Source organism: Ochotona curzoniae, unplaced genomic scaffold (genome assembly GCF_017591425.1).
Source record: "Ochotona curzoniae isolate NIBS_2020 unplaced genomic scaffold, NIBS_Ocur_1.0 scaffold_4701, whole genome shotgun sequence".
NCBI classification, from domain to species: domain Eukaryota; kingdom Metazoa; phylum Chordata; class Mammalia; order Lagomorpha; family Ochotonidae; genus Ochotona; species Ochotona curzoniae.
In genome coordinates this window covers 83,227,946-83,245,885 of record NW_024467122.1, presented here as the reverse complement: position 1 = coordinate 83,245,885, position 17,940 = coordinate 83,227,946, and the positions used below count along the sequence as shown (strand labels likewise).

Here is a 17,940-nt window from a genome sequence, read left to right as displayed (position 1 = left end):
CTGGGTAGCAGGTTCCTCTCCTTATGGCCGGTTTCTGAGCTGTGTTGCCCACTGGTGTACAGGTTGATTTTATTCTTTGCATTTGGTAACTTGTGCCACTGCCTTCAGGGAATTTTGCAGGGAGTTTCAGTCCTGGGCTCTTGTGTCAGGCTTCCACCATGATCTCCATAGCTCTAGCTCCTGGCTCACTGCTCTCCACCCCTTGTGATTCTGTGCCTTCCTTGCTCACAGTGTTGCCTGCACGGCCTTTTTCTCATTGCTCGCTTGAACAGTGTCCAGGAATAGGGAGACGCCCTGTGTCCTAAATGACTGGATCTAACTGGTGCTGCTTTTGCTGGAATCTGTTGGCCTTCTGGTCTGAAGTCCACCTGGACCTTCCTGCTCAATGCCTGTGCAGCTCACTGTTCCTTCAGTCTCACAGCTTTTTCCTCCTAACACAAAATGGCGCCCTTATGTGGCACTGTGCGGGTTCTGCACCTGCTGGCCATTAGATCTTGGACCTATTTTGAGTGGAACCTGTAGCATGCCAAGTTGGTACTGTTTTCCCTCTGGGACCCGTTCAGTGAATTGAGCCAGATGTGGGTTCCCTCCCAGCTTGGCACATGTGGAGCTCACTGTTGTTCCTCCAGCCCCCTCTTCCCTACAGCCTTTTCCTCACAGAAAATGGTATGCAATATGGCACTGGTGGGGGTGTGAGCCGTGGAATCTCTGCTTGGGTTCTTCTGCTCTGCTGCTTATGGTCGAATCAAGCATGTCAGCAGGCTGAGCAGTCCTGTGCCTGGGTTCACCTCCTTTGCTCCTGGTGAGCTCCCCTCCCACCTGGCCACTGGCGGAGCTCGGATTGCTGATCGTTGACCCTGACCGCTGCTGGGGTGTCCTGGTCACTGCAGCACTGCTCCCCTGTCTCTGCTGCTTCCCTGTGTCCATGTGATGCTAGATGTTCCTCTGCCGTCTGCCTGCCCTCTCCTATTCCCGAGATTGTGGCCTCTCTACTTCATCCTTGCTGGTGATTACTTCATCTGTTTGAACATGTCCTTACCCTCTTCTACCATCTTGTTTCTCCTGGTGCAGGAATCTTTTCTTTTTCACATTCTTTTTTTAAAAAAGATTTATTTATTTTTATTAGAAAGTCAGATATAAAGAGAGAAGAAGATCTTCCATCTGATGATTCACTGCCCAAGTGGCCACAATGACTGAAGCTGTACTGAGCCAAAGCCAGGAACCAGGAGCCTCTTCCAGGTCTCCTACGCGGGTGCAGGGTCCCAAAGCTTTGGGCCGTCCTCACTGCTTTCCCAGGACACAAGCAGGGAGCTGGATGGCAAGTGGAAGCAGGGCTGCTGGGATTAGAACCGGTGCCTGTATGGGATCCCGGTGCGTTCAAGTAAGATTTTTAGCCGCTAGACCACCACTCCGGGCCCTAAAGCAGGAATCCTAAGTGTTGGCTTTTAACGTGCTGTGTCATAGCTTCAGGTGATTTCTCTGAATTTTTCCACTGACCCAGCAACAGTTTAAAAGGTCCTCCTTTCTGAATGCAGAAGTGCAGTGCATCTTTGTTTTAAGTTAGTATGTCAGAGGCATCTCTTTGACACAGTGGTTAAGATACCACTTAAAAAAACCTACATGTTGAGTCCCATTGCTTGGGATCGTGTCTGGATTCTGGCTTCCTGCTGTTGTGCACACTGTGTGGCAGCAGCTGATGTGTCAAGCAGTTGAGATCATGACATCTACACAGAAGACCTGGATGGGGCTTTGGCTTCTGGCTTGCATCTGCCCAGTCCGGGCTGTTCCCTGGGAAAGTGGTGGGTGATGACTTGCACCCTTACCAGCTGTGTGAGACCCACTTGGTGCTACTTTGGCATGCACTGATCCTGGCCACCGCAGGTATTTGGACAGTGAACCAGCAGATGAAAGAGCTGTCTGTCTGTATGCCTTTTTGCCATTGAGATCTTAAAAAAAAATAGTATTAATATATATTTCTTGAAAATCAAGTTTTTTTTTTTAAAGATTTATTTTTATTATTTTTTCATTGGAAAGGTGGATGTACAGAGAGGAGAGACAGAGAGGAAGATCTTCCGTCCGATGATTCACTCCCCAAGTGAGCGCAACGGGCCGATACTATGCCGATCCGAAGCCAGGAGCCTCTTCCGGGTCTCCCACGCGGGTGCAGGTTCCCAAAGCTTTGGGCTGTCCTCGACTGCTTTCCCAGGCCACAGGCAGGGAGCTGGAAGGGAAGCGGGGCTGCCGGGATTAGAACCGGCGCCCATATGGGATCCCGGGCGTGCAAGGCGAGGACCTTTAACCACTTGCGCCACCGCGCCGGGCCCGAAAATCAAGTTTTACTAATAGAACACTGCATTAAAATCTTTAGTTTCTCATTTTTTTTTTTGTATTTTTAAGCTGAACTTGTAATTTAAGGCTACTCTGTATTCTGTTTTTGTTCTTCACCACAATTTTCTTCTGTAATTAGTCCCTTCTAACTCAGTTCAGTGAATTACATGATAAGCCTGCCCTTTCAGAGCCACACCCTACAGCCGCAGCAGCTCTCTTTCCACTTTTTTCTTTCAGTTAGTATACTTTTGAAGAATCTACACTGGGATAGAAATCAAAGGAATATTAAGTAATTTTCTTGTAAAGGATATAACGGTTTCTTTTTATTGTATAAATACCAATTATGTATTTAATTCCTGATACACATTGTTTTAGTCTGTTCGTATGTTCAGATTGTCAGTTACCCGACATCATTTATTAAGTAGTTCACTTTTTCCCTGTTGATTTGAAATGCCATCTTTATCATATCTTAATCTTTTTATGATAAGGTCCTTTAGGCTTTAAGGCTTTTAAAGGTAGTACTTTATTCCCTGTCCTATAGGAATTGCTGTTCAACTCGAAAGAGTTAATATTTGTCAAACTTACTTTTGGTGAAAGTTGAGATGGGATAATGATGATTTAGCAGAAGGCCAATGTTTTTTTCAATTAGTTCATAAATATATATATGTGTGTATGTATATATGTAGATACGTATACACACACATGCACATACACATTTATATTTTATGCATGTTTTTCATTCAGTATTGAAAACCTCTTTCAACATGTGGCATTACAAGCATCTCAATTAAATCTGTTTAATTTTTCAGTTTTGATAATGATTTTAAGTGATGAGATATTTCTGTATTTGAATCTATTTGATTTTCCAATTTTGATAATGAGTAGTAAGATAATAAAAGATAACGGAAGGTTATTTGGTTGTACTTAAAAACGAAGATTTTTCTTTCTGTTTTATTCATTTGAGGGATACAGTTGGAGGTAGAGAGGGAGAGGAGTAACAAGTGAGCTTGCCTTTGTGTGTAGAGAGAAAGTGAGAGCAGCTGCCTACTGCCTCCCACCCAAATGCCCCCAAAAGCTTAGCCTGGGCCAGGCACAAGCCAGGAGTGGGGAACTTTGGGTCTCCTTAGTGGGTCATTGGGACCCAACTTGCTGTTCCTTTTAATTTTTTTATTCAGAAAAAGAACAAACTTCATAGATACAATTAAAAGTAATTTAATAATTATTTTTATTGGAAAGGTAGATTTATGGAGAGAAGAGGCATCCACTGGTTCACTCCCCAAATGGCTGCAAAGCCAGAGCTGAGCCAGTCTGAAGCCACATTCCATGAGCTCCTTGTGGGTCTCTCACAGCGGTGCAGGATCCTAAGGACTTGAACCATTTTCTGCTATTTTCGCAGGCCATAAGGAAGAAGCTGGGTCAGAAATGAGTGGCCAGAACATGAGCTGGTGCCGCTATGGGATGCTGACCCTTGCAGACAGAGGATTAGCTGACTGAGCCATAGCACAGGCTCCAGATCTCAAGTTTGTTTTCATGTGTCTGTTGGCTGCTTATATTCATCCTTTGAAAAAAATGCTGTTTTTTGAGTATTTACTGTACAGAAGCTTCTTTGCTTGATGCAGTTCCAATTGTCCTTTTTTTTTTTATTGCCTGTGTTTCTAGGTTCTTATTCCAGAAGTTTGCCTGTGTCATTGCTTTGCAGTTTCCTTAATGATTTTTTTTTTAATAATTTGATGATTAGATCTCTGATCCATTTTGGATTGATTTTTGCATAAAGTGTAAGCTAGGGGACTTTTTCATACTTCATGTAGAGGTACAGTTTTCTCAACACTTTTTTTTTTTGTAATGCTTTTTGTTGAAGAGACTACCCTTCAGGAAGTGATTTTAACTTGATTGTCAAGGATTAGTTGACTGAAGTGCATAGATTGATTTCTGCAGTTTCTATTCTGCTTCGTTAGTGTACAAATCTAGTTGTCTTTCCCCTTCAAGATCATTTTTCTTGAGAGAGAGAGAGAGAGAGAGAGAGAGAGAGATTCTACATCTGCTGGTATACGTTCTCCATATGGCCACAAAGGCAAGATGTGCTTCAGTCCAAACTTGGGAGCCAGGAGCTTTACTGGGGATCTCCCACACGGGTGCAGGGTCTGAAGGCTCTGGGCCATCCTCCACTGCATTCCCAGGCCACAGGCAGGGAGCTGGGTGGGAAGTGGGACAATTGGTACTTGAATTGATGTCCATGTGGGGTGGCTGGCACCATAGGCAGATGATTAGCTTGCTGCCATCACCATTCTGGTCCCTGTACCAGGCGGTTTGGGTGTAACTGCCCTGCAGTATGTCTTGAAATCTGGTGTTAGGATGACTCTAGATTTGGTTTTATTGTTCAGTTGTTCAGCTTCGGCCCTTTGCGTTTCTGGTATTTCCATATAAATTTTAGCAAATTTTTTTTTTCCTAGATCCGAGAAAAATGTCATTTTATTTGTGATTGCATTGCATCTATAAATTGCTTTGGATAGTATTGTCATCATGATAATAGTCTTTGAATCCACAGAAATGGGTGATTTTTCCATTTTTTGTCTCTAAATGTTTTATAATTTACTTTTTTTGATTTATTTATTTTTATTGAAAAATCAGACTTTTACTGAGTGAAAGAGAGACAGAGAGAAAGATCTTCCATCTGCTGATTCATTCCCCAAGTAGCTGCAATGGCAAGAGCTGAGCTAATCCGAAGCCAGGAGCTAGGGGCTTCTTCCAGGTCTCCCATGCAGGTGCAGGGTCCCAAAGCTTTGGGCCATCCTCCACTGCTTTCCTAGGCCACAGGCAGGGAGCTGACTGGGCAGTGGAGTAGCCAGGACATGAACTGGCGCCCTTGTGGCGCCAGTGTGAGGATTTAGCCACTAGGCTACCACGCCGAACCCGATATTTAGTTTCATGCAGCTATTGTGAATGGGATTGATCTTGTAAGTAGTGACCCACGTTTTTGAGCCATCACTGTTCCCTCAGTCTGCATGGCAAAGATGCTGGATTGGGTATAGAACCAGAAATTGTACTCAGGAACACTGATATGGCATGGAGGTGTCCGAATCTCTTTTTGGGGGGGTAAATTTGATTTTTAAGTTTTTAAATCACATCACTCCTTACTCCTTTATAAAGAATTTGATCAGTATAGTACCTGCTAGTCTACTTATTTGCTGCTCTATCTGTTCTCCCTTACTTGTTTGAATTTTTAACTAATCAGTTTATTTGAAAGACAGGGACAGGGTGAGGGTGGAGAGAGAGTGAGAGAGAGAGAGAAAATGAACTGTTATCTTTCATTTTCTGGTTTGTTCGTGAACTATCACAACAGCCAGGGTTGGACCAGGCTGAAGCTAGGAGCTGGGAACTCAGTGCAGGACTCTGCTATGGTGGCAAGACCCATGTCGTGCCTCCCAGGGTGTGGATTGGCAGGGATTGGAATCAGGAACCCAGCCCACATGCTCAGTGTGAGATGCAGGCATCCCAAGTGGCTTCTTAACTTTTTATCGTCCTTTTCCTGTTTCCTGCTTCTCTTCAAGTGATTTCCCAAGACTCCTGCCTGAAATCTACACCCAAATAGTAGTCTCTAACAGCTAAAAGGAAGGTAAGAGGGGTGGGCATTTGGCATAACAGTTAAGATACCTTTTTGCATCCTATATTTCAGTGCCTGGTTTGAAATCTTGCCAGCTTCCTGCTGCCATGCATCATGGGAGGCTGCAGGTAATGCTTCAAGTTCTGGGTTTCTTTACTCTTGTCAGAGGACCCAGATGTACGTCCCATGTTTCTGTTCTTGACCTGGTCCAAGCATTTGCGGGGAGTGAGCTAGTGCGGATCTGTTTCTGTCTCTCTGCCATTCAAAACCAATGAGAGTAAATAAGTTTATAAACATCCCCCAAACAGAAAAGGGACTGGAGATATTACACTTTTCTTTTTCTGTTCTGCTTGATATGTTGATATTATCAACTTTATTTTGACTGATGTTTGCATTGTATATTTTTCCTTTCCATTTTTACTTCTGAATTCTATATCATGTTATAGGTGTTTGCCTGTTGAGAACAGGGTGTAATTGAATATTTTAAAAAGATTTATTTATTTGAGACAGGGCGGGAGACATAGGCAGAACATTCTTCCGTCAGCTGGTTCTCCCCTCTTATGGTTGCATTGGCTGGGTCTGGGCCAGGCTGAAGCCAGCAGCCAGGACCTTCTGGGTCTCCTGCATGGGTCGTAGGGGCCCATGCAGTTGGGCCATCTTCCACTTGAAATGATCTGCTGCTGCTTTTCTGAGAGCATTAGCAGGGAGCTGGATTGGAAGCAGAGTGTCCATAGGGGATGCTGCCATTTCTGGCATCCAATCCGGGCCCTGGATTTTAAAAATTTATTCTCAGAAACTTTGTCTTACAACTGCAGCATTTACATTTAATACAATTACTGATATGTTCACTTTCATAACTTGCTATTTTTTATTGTTCCCCTGTTCTTTCTTCTCTATTTTTCCTGTCTTATGAATTGTTTTTTTTTAAATTAATTACATTGTACTATGTGACACAGTTTTTTAAAATTATTTTTCATTCTACTTGTAGGACTTTTTTGCCATTATTTTTAGTGGTTGCCATAGAACAGGGATTGGCAGTCTTTCCTGTAATAGTCATATAGTAAAGTTTTTGATTCTGGGATGGTGTGAACTCTGTCCTAGCTCCTCAGTCCTATCATTGTGTGCAGACATTTGTACAGGTACCAGAGATAGGAGTACGATGATGTCAGAGACTGGATAATAAAATTATCAAGTTAGAAAAGCACTTGGTTGAAAACTAGAACATTAAAGAATATTTTTGGGGGGCTGGAATGATGAATCAGAAGTCAAATGTTGGCACACTGCGTGAGGGCTGGTTTGTGTTCTCTACTTTCCATTCAGCTGCTGGTTATGGCCTGGGAAGGCAGTGGAGAATGGCTCCAGTGCTCAGACCCTTGCACCCGTGTGGGAAATTTGGAAGAAGCTGCTGGCTTTGGATCAGCTCAGCTCTGGCCATTGTGGCCATTTGAGGGTGGGAGATCTCTCTCTCTCTCTCTCTCTCTCTCATGTTCTCTGTAAATCTGCCTTCCCAATAAAAATCTTGGAAAAAAAATTTTAATTTTAGAATGTTGTTATGACTGTTAGGTTCCCTGTCAAGATTGAAACAGAAGTAATTGTCATAGGAGGATACTTAGAACAGGAAGCTCTGTGCCTTAGTCAGATGCTGTGAATGTGGAATGTTGAAATGAAGATTTAGAAGCAGATTCTCATTGAGCAACTCTGTGGTAATTGGTGGCAATCGCAAAGAGTCCTGTCAGTAGCCTGCTCTGTGGGGGAGGCAGAGGAAGGAGGTGGCGTGTGTTCCTGAGTACCCAGGGATACAGGGGTTCCCAGATACTGTCTGAATGAGCAATGGTAGAACTGCCTAGGCTTTGCTGACTCAGAATTATCACTGGACCTGAGAGAGAGAGAGTGTGTGTGTGTGCGCGTGCGTGTGTATGCTCATACCCCTCTTTGCAAACATTAGGCATAGATAAAATAGCAGAAAGAAAAAATTTGGCAGAAGTAGGGCTTAAAAGAAGATGCAAACATCTTTGTTCTGGAAGGAGAATAAAATACAATGCACGAGTGGGATACTGCTTGGGCCCTATATCTAAAGCAACGAAGATTTTGACTTCTAGGAGGCAACTTTAGGCCAGGATTCTGAGTCTGGTTACAGGGCTACTGTGTTAAACAGCTGCAGGGGTGGGTTCTGGGATGCTTTGTGCTGTAATGGCGAAGGGCACCGCACACTGGCTGTGAGAAGTAGCTTTGTTGCTGACCGCTGCTGGAGCTGGAGCTTGTGTGAAGTCATACCTCTAGGGATTTAGGAAGCCACCACTGTGGCTTTACACTCAGGAACCTGCTGTCTGAAGGCATCGCTAGTGCAGAGCAGGTTGTCCTGCTTTGAGCAAATATTGATGAGCAAACTGGGGAAATTGGAAGACTATTTAATATTAATTAATACTAAAATTACTAATTTTAAAAAGTACGATTATTATACTTAAATTTTTTAAATTTTTGGAAAGGAAGATTCACAGACAGAAGGAGAGACAGAAAGATCTTCTGTTTATTGGTTTACTCCCCAATGGCTGCAGTGGCTGAAACTGAGTTGATCCAAAGCCAGAAGCCAGGAGTGTCTTCCAGGTCTCCCATGCGGGTGCAGGGTCCCAAGGCTTTGGGCTGTCCTCCCCTGCTTTCCCAGGCCACAAGCAGGGAGCTGGATGGGAAGTGGAGCAGCCTGGACATGAGCTGGCACTCATGGGATCCCGGTGGATGCAAGGCAAGGATTTAGCCGCTGGACTATTGTTCTGGGCCTGATATGTTTGTGTTTAAGAATTAGTAAGTAATAGATTCTTCGTGTTTTTGTGAGAGGTGATGTTCCATAAAAGGTACACCAGAAGCCGCCTTGGTGCAGGGGTTGAGGAGCTGCTTGGAGTGCCTGCATCAAGTCCTGACTCCCCTTCCAATGCATGTGCTGCCAGTGTGCGTTCTGTGAGGCAGCAGGTTGTGGTTGAAGTAGTTGGGTTTCTGCCATCCACACGAAGCCTCCTGGCTTTGGCCTGGTCCAATCTGTTGTGGGCATTTATGGGAATGAAGCAACAGATGGAAGATCTATGACTCTCTGCCAGTGTCTGTCTCTGTGCCTTCAAATAATAAATAAACTACATGTTAATGTTAGTTCTCAGATATATGAACCCTCTAATATTAAGAAAGACGTGAATTCAATCAGAAGAGCAGTTTGCTTGTATAGACCAACAAATCAGTGGGAACAGAGAACAGAGCCTAGGAAATTGACGGGTGTGTAGAATTTGCTTCATGACAAAGACACATTTAAAATCAGATGATTCAATATGGTGTTGCTTCAGTTGCTAATCTAAGTTGGAGTCAAAGAAATCAACAGCTCTATTTAATGATATCTTGCAAACTGGGTCCTAAAACCAAAATAAAGCTTACACCATCTAGAAGAAATTGTAGGATAACTCTGTGTGTTTGTGTGTGTGTGTGTGTAATTTAAGAGTGACAGAATGAGAGATGTTCCATGTTTTGTTTTACTTACAAAATGGCTACAATAGCAGGGGCTGGGCCAAAGATGGGCCAGCAACTCCATCCACATCTCCCATATGGGTACAGGGGCTCAAGGAGTTGGTGCATCTACTGCCGATTTCCCAGGCAAGGAACTGGATGAGGTTTGAATCAGCTGAGACTCTTAGCTGGTTCTTGGAACGGGGATGCTGATGTTACAGGCAGCTTAACCTGATGCACTGCCATACCAGCAATAGGAAGAATTGGAAAAACTCAGTGACTAATGGTATTTAAGGGGTAAGGAATATTTTTCTGCCAAGAGCCATTTGGATAGGTACAATGTCATTTGTGGACCATACAAAATTAATCATTTAAAAATTGCCTGCTATAGAGTTACTGAACTTTGAGTTCTACCTGTAGTCCTGTATTGCGTGCTAATTTCCTGCTCAACTTTATCACATTCTGATTCTAACTTTGAGCAAACTATATAATCTTTCTGTGCTTGTCTTCTCATTTTTTAAAAAAGATTTATTTTATTTTTATTGCAAAGTCAGATATACAGAGAGCAGGAGAGAGAGAGAGAGGAAGATATTCTGTCCAATGATTCACTCCCCAAGTGACAGCAGCAGCTGGTGCTGTGCTGATCTGAAGCCAGGAGCCAGGAACTTCTTTCCAGGTCTTCCAAGTGGGTGCAGGATCCCAAAGGCCGTCCTCGACTGCTTTCCCAGGCCACAGACATGGAGCTGGATAGAGAGCAGAGATGCTGGGATTAGAATTGGCGCCCATGTGGGATTCTGGCACGTTCAAGGCGAAGACTTTACGTGCTAGGCCACCGCGCCAGGCCTTCATCTTTTTAAAGATTCATTTATTTTTATTGATAGATTTTACACAGAGAGGAGAGACCCACAGAGAGTTCTTTCATCTGTTGGTTTGTTCCCCAAATGGCTGCCATGGCCGGCGCAAAGCTGATCTGAAGCTGGGAGCTGGGAATCTCTTCCTGGCCTCCAACTTGAGTGCTACAAGCCAAGGTCTCAGGTCATCCATCCTCCATTGGTTTCCTGGGTCACAAGCAGAGAGCTGGATCTGAAATGGAGCAGCCAGAGCACAAACTGGAACCCATATGGGAAATTTTGTGAATATGAATTGATATGTGAAATGCTTAGCAACATGAGTATAAATAAGCATGTGTTAAGGGTGAACTACTAGAAGTTCCTAATGTTTCTACCAAAAAAAGAAGCATAAGTGATTAAAGATCATTATACTTGACTATTGGGAAATACATAGTACTAGACATTGCAAAATAGAAAAACAAGGCATTTATTGGTAGAAGGTACTTGTTGTACTTGGCTGAAAACTGATCAATATCTAGGATACTTGTTCACAGTAGCAAGAGAAAGACAATGGGTGAGCTATGCCTAAATGACAGTTACATTTACCTAATCCTCAGCAGTCATCAGAGATGTAAAGCCGTGGGATATCATTTTTAAAAAATGTTCTTTGTATTTATTTATTTAATTGGAAAGTCAGATTTCCAGAGAGAGGGAGATACAGAGAGGAAGATCTTCTATCTGCTGGTTCACTCCCCAAGTGGCCGCACTGGCTAGAGCTGAGCCAGCCCGAAACCAAGAGCCAGGAGCCTCCTCTGGAACTCCCACACAGATGCAAGATCTCAAAGCCCTGGGTCGTCCTCTGCTGCTTTCCCAGGCCACAAGCTGGATGTGGAAGGGAAGTGGAGCAACTGGGACATGAACTGGTAGCCTGATGAGATTCCCGATGCATGCAAGGCAAGGACTTTACCCACTAGGCTACTGTGTTGGGCCCAAAGTCATGGGATATGATTTTATAGAACAGATTGTCAGAAACCCAATTCTGACAAGATTGGGTTTTGGTATGGAGTGAGAAGAATCTGAATTTTTGTAATCTGGTTGTAAAATATTCATTTGGAACAGCCATGTGGAGAATAGTTTGTTAATAGGTGGTCATGTTGGAGATAACCTAGATATGGCATCTTCCTTATAGGAATAAAACCAAAAGAAATTTTGGAAAAGGCACATGGAGAAACAGGTGTGATATTTGTGGCGTGGTTTTAGTGTGTAGCTTTGGGAATCGGGCAGTGTTCTGTAGAAGGGCACGTGGGTTGTTGTGTTCTAGAGTCATACAGTGAGCAGTATTCAACAGTTACAGGTGGGCCCGGCGCAGTGGCCTGGTGCCTAAAGTCCTCGCCTTGAATGCACCGGGATCCCATACGGGCGCTGGTTCTAACCCCGGCAGTCCCGCTTCCCATCCAGCTCCGTGCTTGTGGCCTGGGAAAGCAGTGGAGGACGGCCCAAAGCCTTGGGACCCTGCACCTGCATGGGAGACTTGGAAGAGGATCTGAGCTCCTGGCTTCGCATCATTGCAGCACCGGCCGTTGTAGTCACTTGGGGAGTGAATCATCAGATGGAATATCTTCCGCTCTGTCTCTCCTCTTCTCTGTACATGTGACTTTGCAATAAAAATAAATAAATCTTAAAAAAAAAAAAACAGTTACAGCTTATATCAGCATTCCTCATCAGGAAAAACATAGTGTTCTCCCATGTTTTTAAATTCTGAAAAAGCGATATAGTAATGTAAATTTTCTATAGAGATTTTCACAGATAGTGAAATTATGAACATGTATATGGAACTTCAGGGTAGTGGTTCTCTCTGCAGAGCCAAGAAAGGAGCTGCAGGTGTGTTTCTCGTACTTGAGTCATTCATAAAATGAGACTAAGAGGAAAGATATGTAACTGTGTGTGTGTTCTCTAATACTGTTTGAGAATTGTCAAGTATAAGGGTAAAACAAAATTTCTTGATTGGAGGATCTTGAAAATGAGTGGTAGGGTAGAATAGAAGTATCTTAAAGTGTTTTCCGTATTTTTCAAGAAGTACTACATCATCTTTATATGTTAAAGGGTGATATTAGTGTAAAGGGAAGAATTGCCAATACACAGGAGTGACTTTTTATGGGTCAGATTGCTAATAGACATGGTAAGAAATCAGTGTTACGGGCCTTAGAAAGGCTGTGGGACATGTCTTCTCTATTGGCAGGCACTGAGGAATAGAGATGGGATTAAAGCAGGACCAAATATTGTCATGGAGAAACCATTACATAGAAGGAAATTCCTGTTTTTAGGTGAGGTGTGAAAAACGAGTATATGAGGGTTGAGGAAATTGGAGGAATATATATAGTACTTGTAAGGGGTGAAGTTAGAGCAGCATTGAGTAAAGACATGGTGTCTACTTGAGTATTCTTTTGTCATCTTTGCTCAGCAAATCCAGGGCAGGCTGTTTCTGCTGCTCTTATCCAAAACCCAGCTCTTCCCCACCTTCAAGGAGGTGGAGAGCCAGAGGCCAGAGTTCATTGGAAAGGCCTCTTATCTGTAGAGCAGATTTATCTCTATCTTTTTTGTCACACCTTTATCTAATTTAAATTTATGTTTGTCTTATCTTAGTTTTGAATGAATTTCATAAAAATTTGTTCCAGGGCCTGGCACACTGGCTAAATCCTCACCTTGTAAGCGCTGGGGTCCCACATGGGCACTGATTTGTGTCTCAGCTGCTCCACTTCCCATCCAACTCCGTGCTTGTGGCCTGGGAAAGCAGTGGAGGATGGCCCAGGGCTTTGGAACCCTGCACCTGTGTGGGAGACCCGGAAGAAGTTCCTGGCTCCTGGCTTCGGATCATCTCAGCTCTAGCCATTGTGGTCACTTGGGGAGTGAACCAATGGATGGAGATCTTTGTGTCTTCTCTCTCTGTATCTGCCTTTCTAATAAAAATAAATCTGCGAACATTTTTTCACTGATGGCATTGTGCTTTTTTTAAAGGATTTACTATTTTTATTGGAAATGGCAAATTTATATATAGAGAAGAAGAAACAGAAATTTCCGATTCACTGGTTTATTTTCCAAATAGTCACAATGGCTGAAGCTGCGCCAATCTAAAGTCCGGAGCCTGGAGCTTCTTCTGTGAATCCCATGCATGAGCAGGTGTCCAAGGGCTTGGGTCATTCTCTACTGCTCTCCTACTCCATAAGCAGGGAGCTGGATCACAGGTGGAGCAGCTGGGACTCGGTCCCACAGGTGGAGGTTTAGCATGCTATGCTACTGCACTGGCCCCTCTGATTTTTTTTTAAGAAGTCTTAGTTGTAAAGCAGTTAAGTTTGTTTGACTGTGCTGTCCATTTTTGTAATCAAGTCTTTAGTGAGGTTCTTCAAATGTATAAAGCATGGTTCTAATCGGAAGTACTTTGAAACATCTGTGGTTGCAGAGGAAAAACAATTTGTGTTCTTTGGCTTAGGCCTTGCTAATACAAACACTGAAATATATTTTTTGGTAAGTTGTTATTTTGGAAATTTCCTCGATTTGGACAGTAAGCCTTAATATTCGGTCTCAGATGGTTTCCATTATTATTTCTATTCCAAAAGCTAGAATCTTGTATTCTGCAGGATGGAATCAGTGTGTTTTCTTTCTTTTTTGAACGCTAGGAAGCAGTGTGCCATGCGACTAATAAATGTTTGCCTCCTCTTGTTGCAGCTGGTGGGCTGAGAAGATGGTCTGCGCCGTCCTGAAGACACTCGGTCCGTTCTGATGGGACTGAGTCCAATATGAGTGGGAGTGATGGAGGGAGACGACGCCTGGAGGACAGTGAGCACACACTACGGATCTATCCTGGCACGATTGCGGAAGGCACCATCTACTGCCCGGTCCCCGCTCGGAAGAGCTCTACAGCTGCTGAGGTGATTGACTGTCTTATAGACAGACTTCATCTGGACAAAACAAAATGTTACGTTCTAGCAGAGGTAAAGGAATTTGGTGGAGAAGAATGGATACTCAATCCAACAGACTGTCCAGTCCAGCGAATGATGTTGTGGCCTCGCTTGGCTCTGGAAAATCGCTTGAGTGGAGAGGACTATCGCTTCCTTCTGAGAGAGAAAAACCTCGACGGGTCGATCCACTACGGTAGCCTGCAGTCATGGCTGCGGGTGACGGAGGAGCGGCGCAGGCTGGTGGAGCGGGGTTTTCTGCCACAGCCACAGCAGAAGGAGTTTGATGACTTGTGCAGTTTACCCGATCTGAACGAGAAAACTCTATTAGAAAATCTGCGGAATCGCTTTAAGCATGAAAAAATTTATACCTATGTTGGCAGTATTCTGATAGTTATTAATCCCTTCAAGTTTCTTCCTATTTATAACCCCAAATATGTCAAAATGTACGATAACCACCAGTTGGGCAAGCTTGAGCCACACATTTATGCGGTGGCGGATGTAGCTTACCATGCCATGCTCCAGCGCAGGAGGAACCAGTGCATTGTGATTTCAGGAGAGAGTGGTTCTGGGAAGACCCAAAGCACGAACTTCCTTATTCACCACCTGACTGCTCTCAGCCAGAAAGGGTTTGCAAGTGGAGTAGAACAAATCATTCTTGGGGCTGGACCAGTGCTGGAGGTAAGGACATCGAACTATTTTTCTTTTCCTTAAACATAATCTTAAAATTTTTAATTTTTAATATTGTTTACATAGCTGATTGGAATGCGTATGTGGATCTCTAATTAGGGTAGGGAGGGTCTAAGTGTGAAAGAAGGTGGATGGGGCAAATCGTTTTCTTGTTTTGCTCCTGAGTCTGCTGGGAGGCAAGGGGAGTTAGCTGACTGCTCTTTGCTGTCAAACTGTATCAGATCCCAGGGGTGGGGGCGGTCCTTGGATGACGCCAAAGAGACACTGATGTGGGAAGAGAGTGTTATGAGGGTATTATTTGAGTAGTTTTGATCGTTCTGAGATGTCATTGGCTTCTCTGGGACTGGGGTTGAGGAAATCTTTCCAAGGTCTGTTGGCCGACCAAGTCCACCTTAGTGCATCCACAGATCCAGATGCACTGGCTGCAAAGCTTAGGAGAGTTGTCCAGCCTTTTCTGCCTTCCAAGCTCTGATGGGACACTTGATGTTTTTCAGCTGTCATGTTCTCTGTGTGCATCTGGGTATGTTGTCCACTTCACAGATATCAAGCAATTGAGGAGGCCCAGTCCTGACACAAGCACTCCAAGATCAAACCACGTATATCGTGTGATTTTCCTTGTGGCTGGGTTTTTTTTTTTTTTTTTTTTACATTTCTATTATTATCATGTTATGATACAGTTCCATAGGCTCCTGTTATTTCCCTTATCCCAGCCCCAATCTCCCCACCCTACCTAGTTGCTCTATATCATTAATAAAGTATAGTTCTTCATACACGGTCATATGTTCATCATTGTGGGTGTGGACAATGGCAAAGAGTTCAGCATCTTATTTTCAAGATACAGTAAACAGTTTCATTGTAAGTCCATCTTTGTCTGGAAGTAGAGAGGCATACTACCTTGTATCCTCACATCTGGATATGTTAGTCTCCATTCCACGCTACTGTACATCCCCTCAAATGAAAAGTCATAATACAAAATCAACAATAGAAAGAAAAATAGAAATTTACAGTGCCATAAAGTTAAATAACATGTTACTAGATAGGACAGTCTCCATTACATAGCTACTAAATATCCCCTTAAATGAAAAGCCACAAAACAAAATCAACATCAGGAAGAAAAAAAATTAACAACACCATGAAGTTAAATAACATGCTACTAAATGACTAACGTGTAGCTGAAGAAATGAAAATCAAGAACCTTCTTGCAGGAAATGATGCTACTGTATGAGTCATTGAAGACTTTAATCAGAAGAAAGTGTTTTTGAAGAGATGAAACTAACAGAAAACATCAAAACCCATGCGATATAGTTTCTGCTGATTTTTGTTGGTGAAATGTGTCTCCTGTAGGCAACAAATAGATGGGTTTTGTTTTTAATCCAGTCTACTAATCTATGACATTTGATTGAGCTTAAGCCATTTACATTCAGGGTTAATATGTATGGGTGGTACTTTGGTTCTGTCATTTTAGCAATGGTTTGTTCATTGATTTAGTCTTCTGTTGTCATTTTACTGGGATGTTCTTCCCACTTGCCTTTGGTTTTGGTGAGCACTGTTCCTTTTCTCTGTGAAGAGAACATCTTGAAGTATCATTTGTAGGGCAGGTTTGGAAGAGGCATATTCTTTGAACTTTTCTTTGCTATGGAAGAATTTTATTTCATTTTCAAAGACAAAGGAAAGCTTTGCTGGATATGTTTTCCTAGGCCGACAATTTTTTTCTTTTGGAATCTGGAATATGCCACTCCATTCTCTTCTTGCCTGTAGTTTCCTGTGAGAGATCTCCTGTGCGTTTAATTGTCATTCCTTTATATATCAATTGATTTTTTTTCATGTGCACATTTCAGGATCTTTTCCTTATGTTCGACTGAAGAGAGCTTGATGATCATGTGTTGTGGTGAAGATTGCTTTTGATCAGGCCTCTTGGGAGTTCTGTGCCCCTCCTGGATGTTGTTTCCCAATTTTTTCTTTAGATTAGAGAAGTTTTCCTTTATTATTTCATATAAATAGATTTGTAAAACCAGTTTCTCTTTCTGCACCTTCTGGGACTCCCATAACTCTTATATTAGGCCTCCTAATAGTGTCTTTCAATTTTTGAATTGAACTCGATGGGAAGTGGAGCTGCGGGGATTAGAACTGGCATTCATATGGGATACTGGCACATTCAAGGTGAGGACTTTAGGCGCTAGGAAACAGCACTGGGCCCAAATTCTTTTTAACGGTATATTTATTTTTATTAGAAAGGTAGATATAAAGAGAGGAGGGAGAGACACAGAAAATTTTCCATCTGTTGATTCATTCCCCAAGCGACCGTTTTGGCTGAAGCTGCCCTGATCCAAAGCCAGGAGCCTGGAGCTTCTTCTGGTTTTCCCATGTAGGTGCAGGGTCCCAAAGCCTTGGGCTGTCCTTGATTGCTTTCCCAGGCCACAATCAGGGAACTGGATGGGAAGCATGGCTGCTGGGATTACGACCAATGCCCATATGGGATCCTGGTTCATGCAAGGCAAGGACTTTAAGCAGTAGGCTACTGCGCTAGACCCTTTTTTAACCTTCACTTTTCAAATTTTTGAAAGATTCATTTGTTTAGTTGAAGTGGTTACACAGAAAGCATGATACAGTGGTAGGTACTAGAACTTACAATCTCCTGTTTCACTTCCCAAATAGCCTCCTGGCTGGTGCTGGTCCAGACCCAGACCAGGACCTTGGAGCTCAGTCCAGGTTTCCCATGCGAGGGGTAGGTGTCCGCGTACCTGACCAGTCCTCTGCTGCTGTCCTGGGAACTTTAACAGGGTGCTGGAGCAGCAGCGGGACAGTCAGTACCTGAGCTGCCACGGTGATATAGAATGCTGGTTGTTGCAGATGGCAGTTTTTCTGGCTTGCCTTCATTTTTAAGTGACTTGACCTTTTTTAAGGAGTTATTAAGCTTTTTAAAAATAGAAATAATTGTACAATAAAATTTCGTGAATTCTAAAGCATTAATTTGTATAATCTGTGTGTAGTCTGGGTATGGAATAGTCTGACTACTATATAGACTTCCTACACTGTTCCTCCTTTGCTTCATTTC

The 17,940-nt window shown here is 43.2% G+C and overlaps 1 protein-coding gene across 1 annotated transcript in view; it reads left to right on the top strand.

Moving 5' to 3' along the window:
* The window catches only part of MYO9A (myosin IXA), a 221,086-nt gene that overhangs the window by 28,452 nt on the left and 174,694 nt on the right, over positions 1-17,940 (top strand). Inside the window, exon 2 of the mRNA XM_040969582.1 lies at positions 13,966-14,876. Within this exon, the coding sequence (XP_040825516.1) occupies positions 14,037-14,876 (840 nt within the window). The 5' untranslated portion in view covers positions 13,966-14,036. The remainder of the gene's footprint in view (positions 1-13,965; positions 14,877-17,940) is intronic.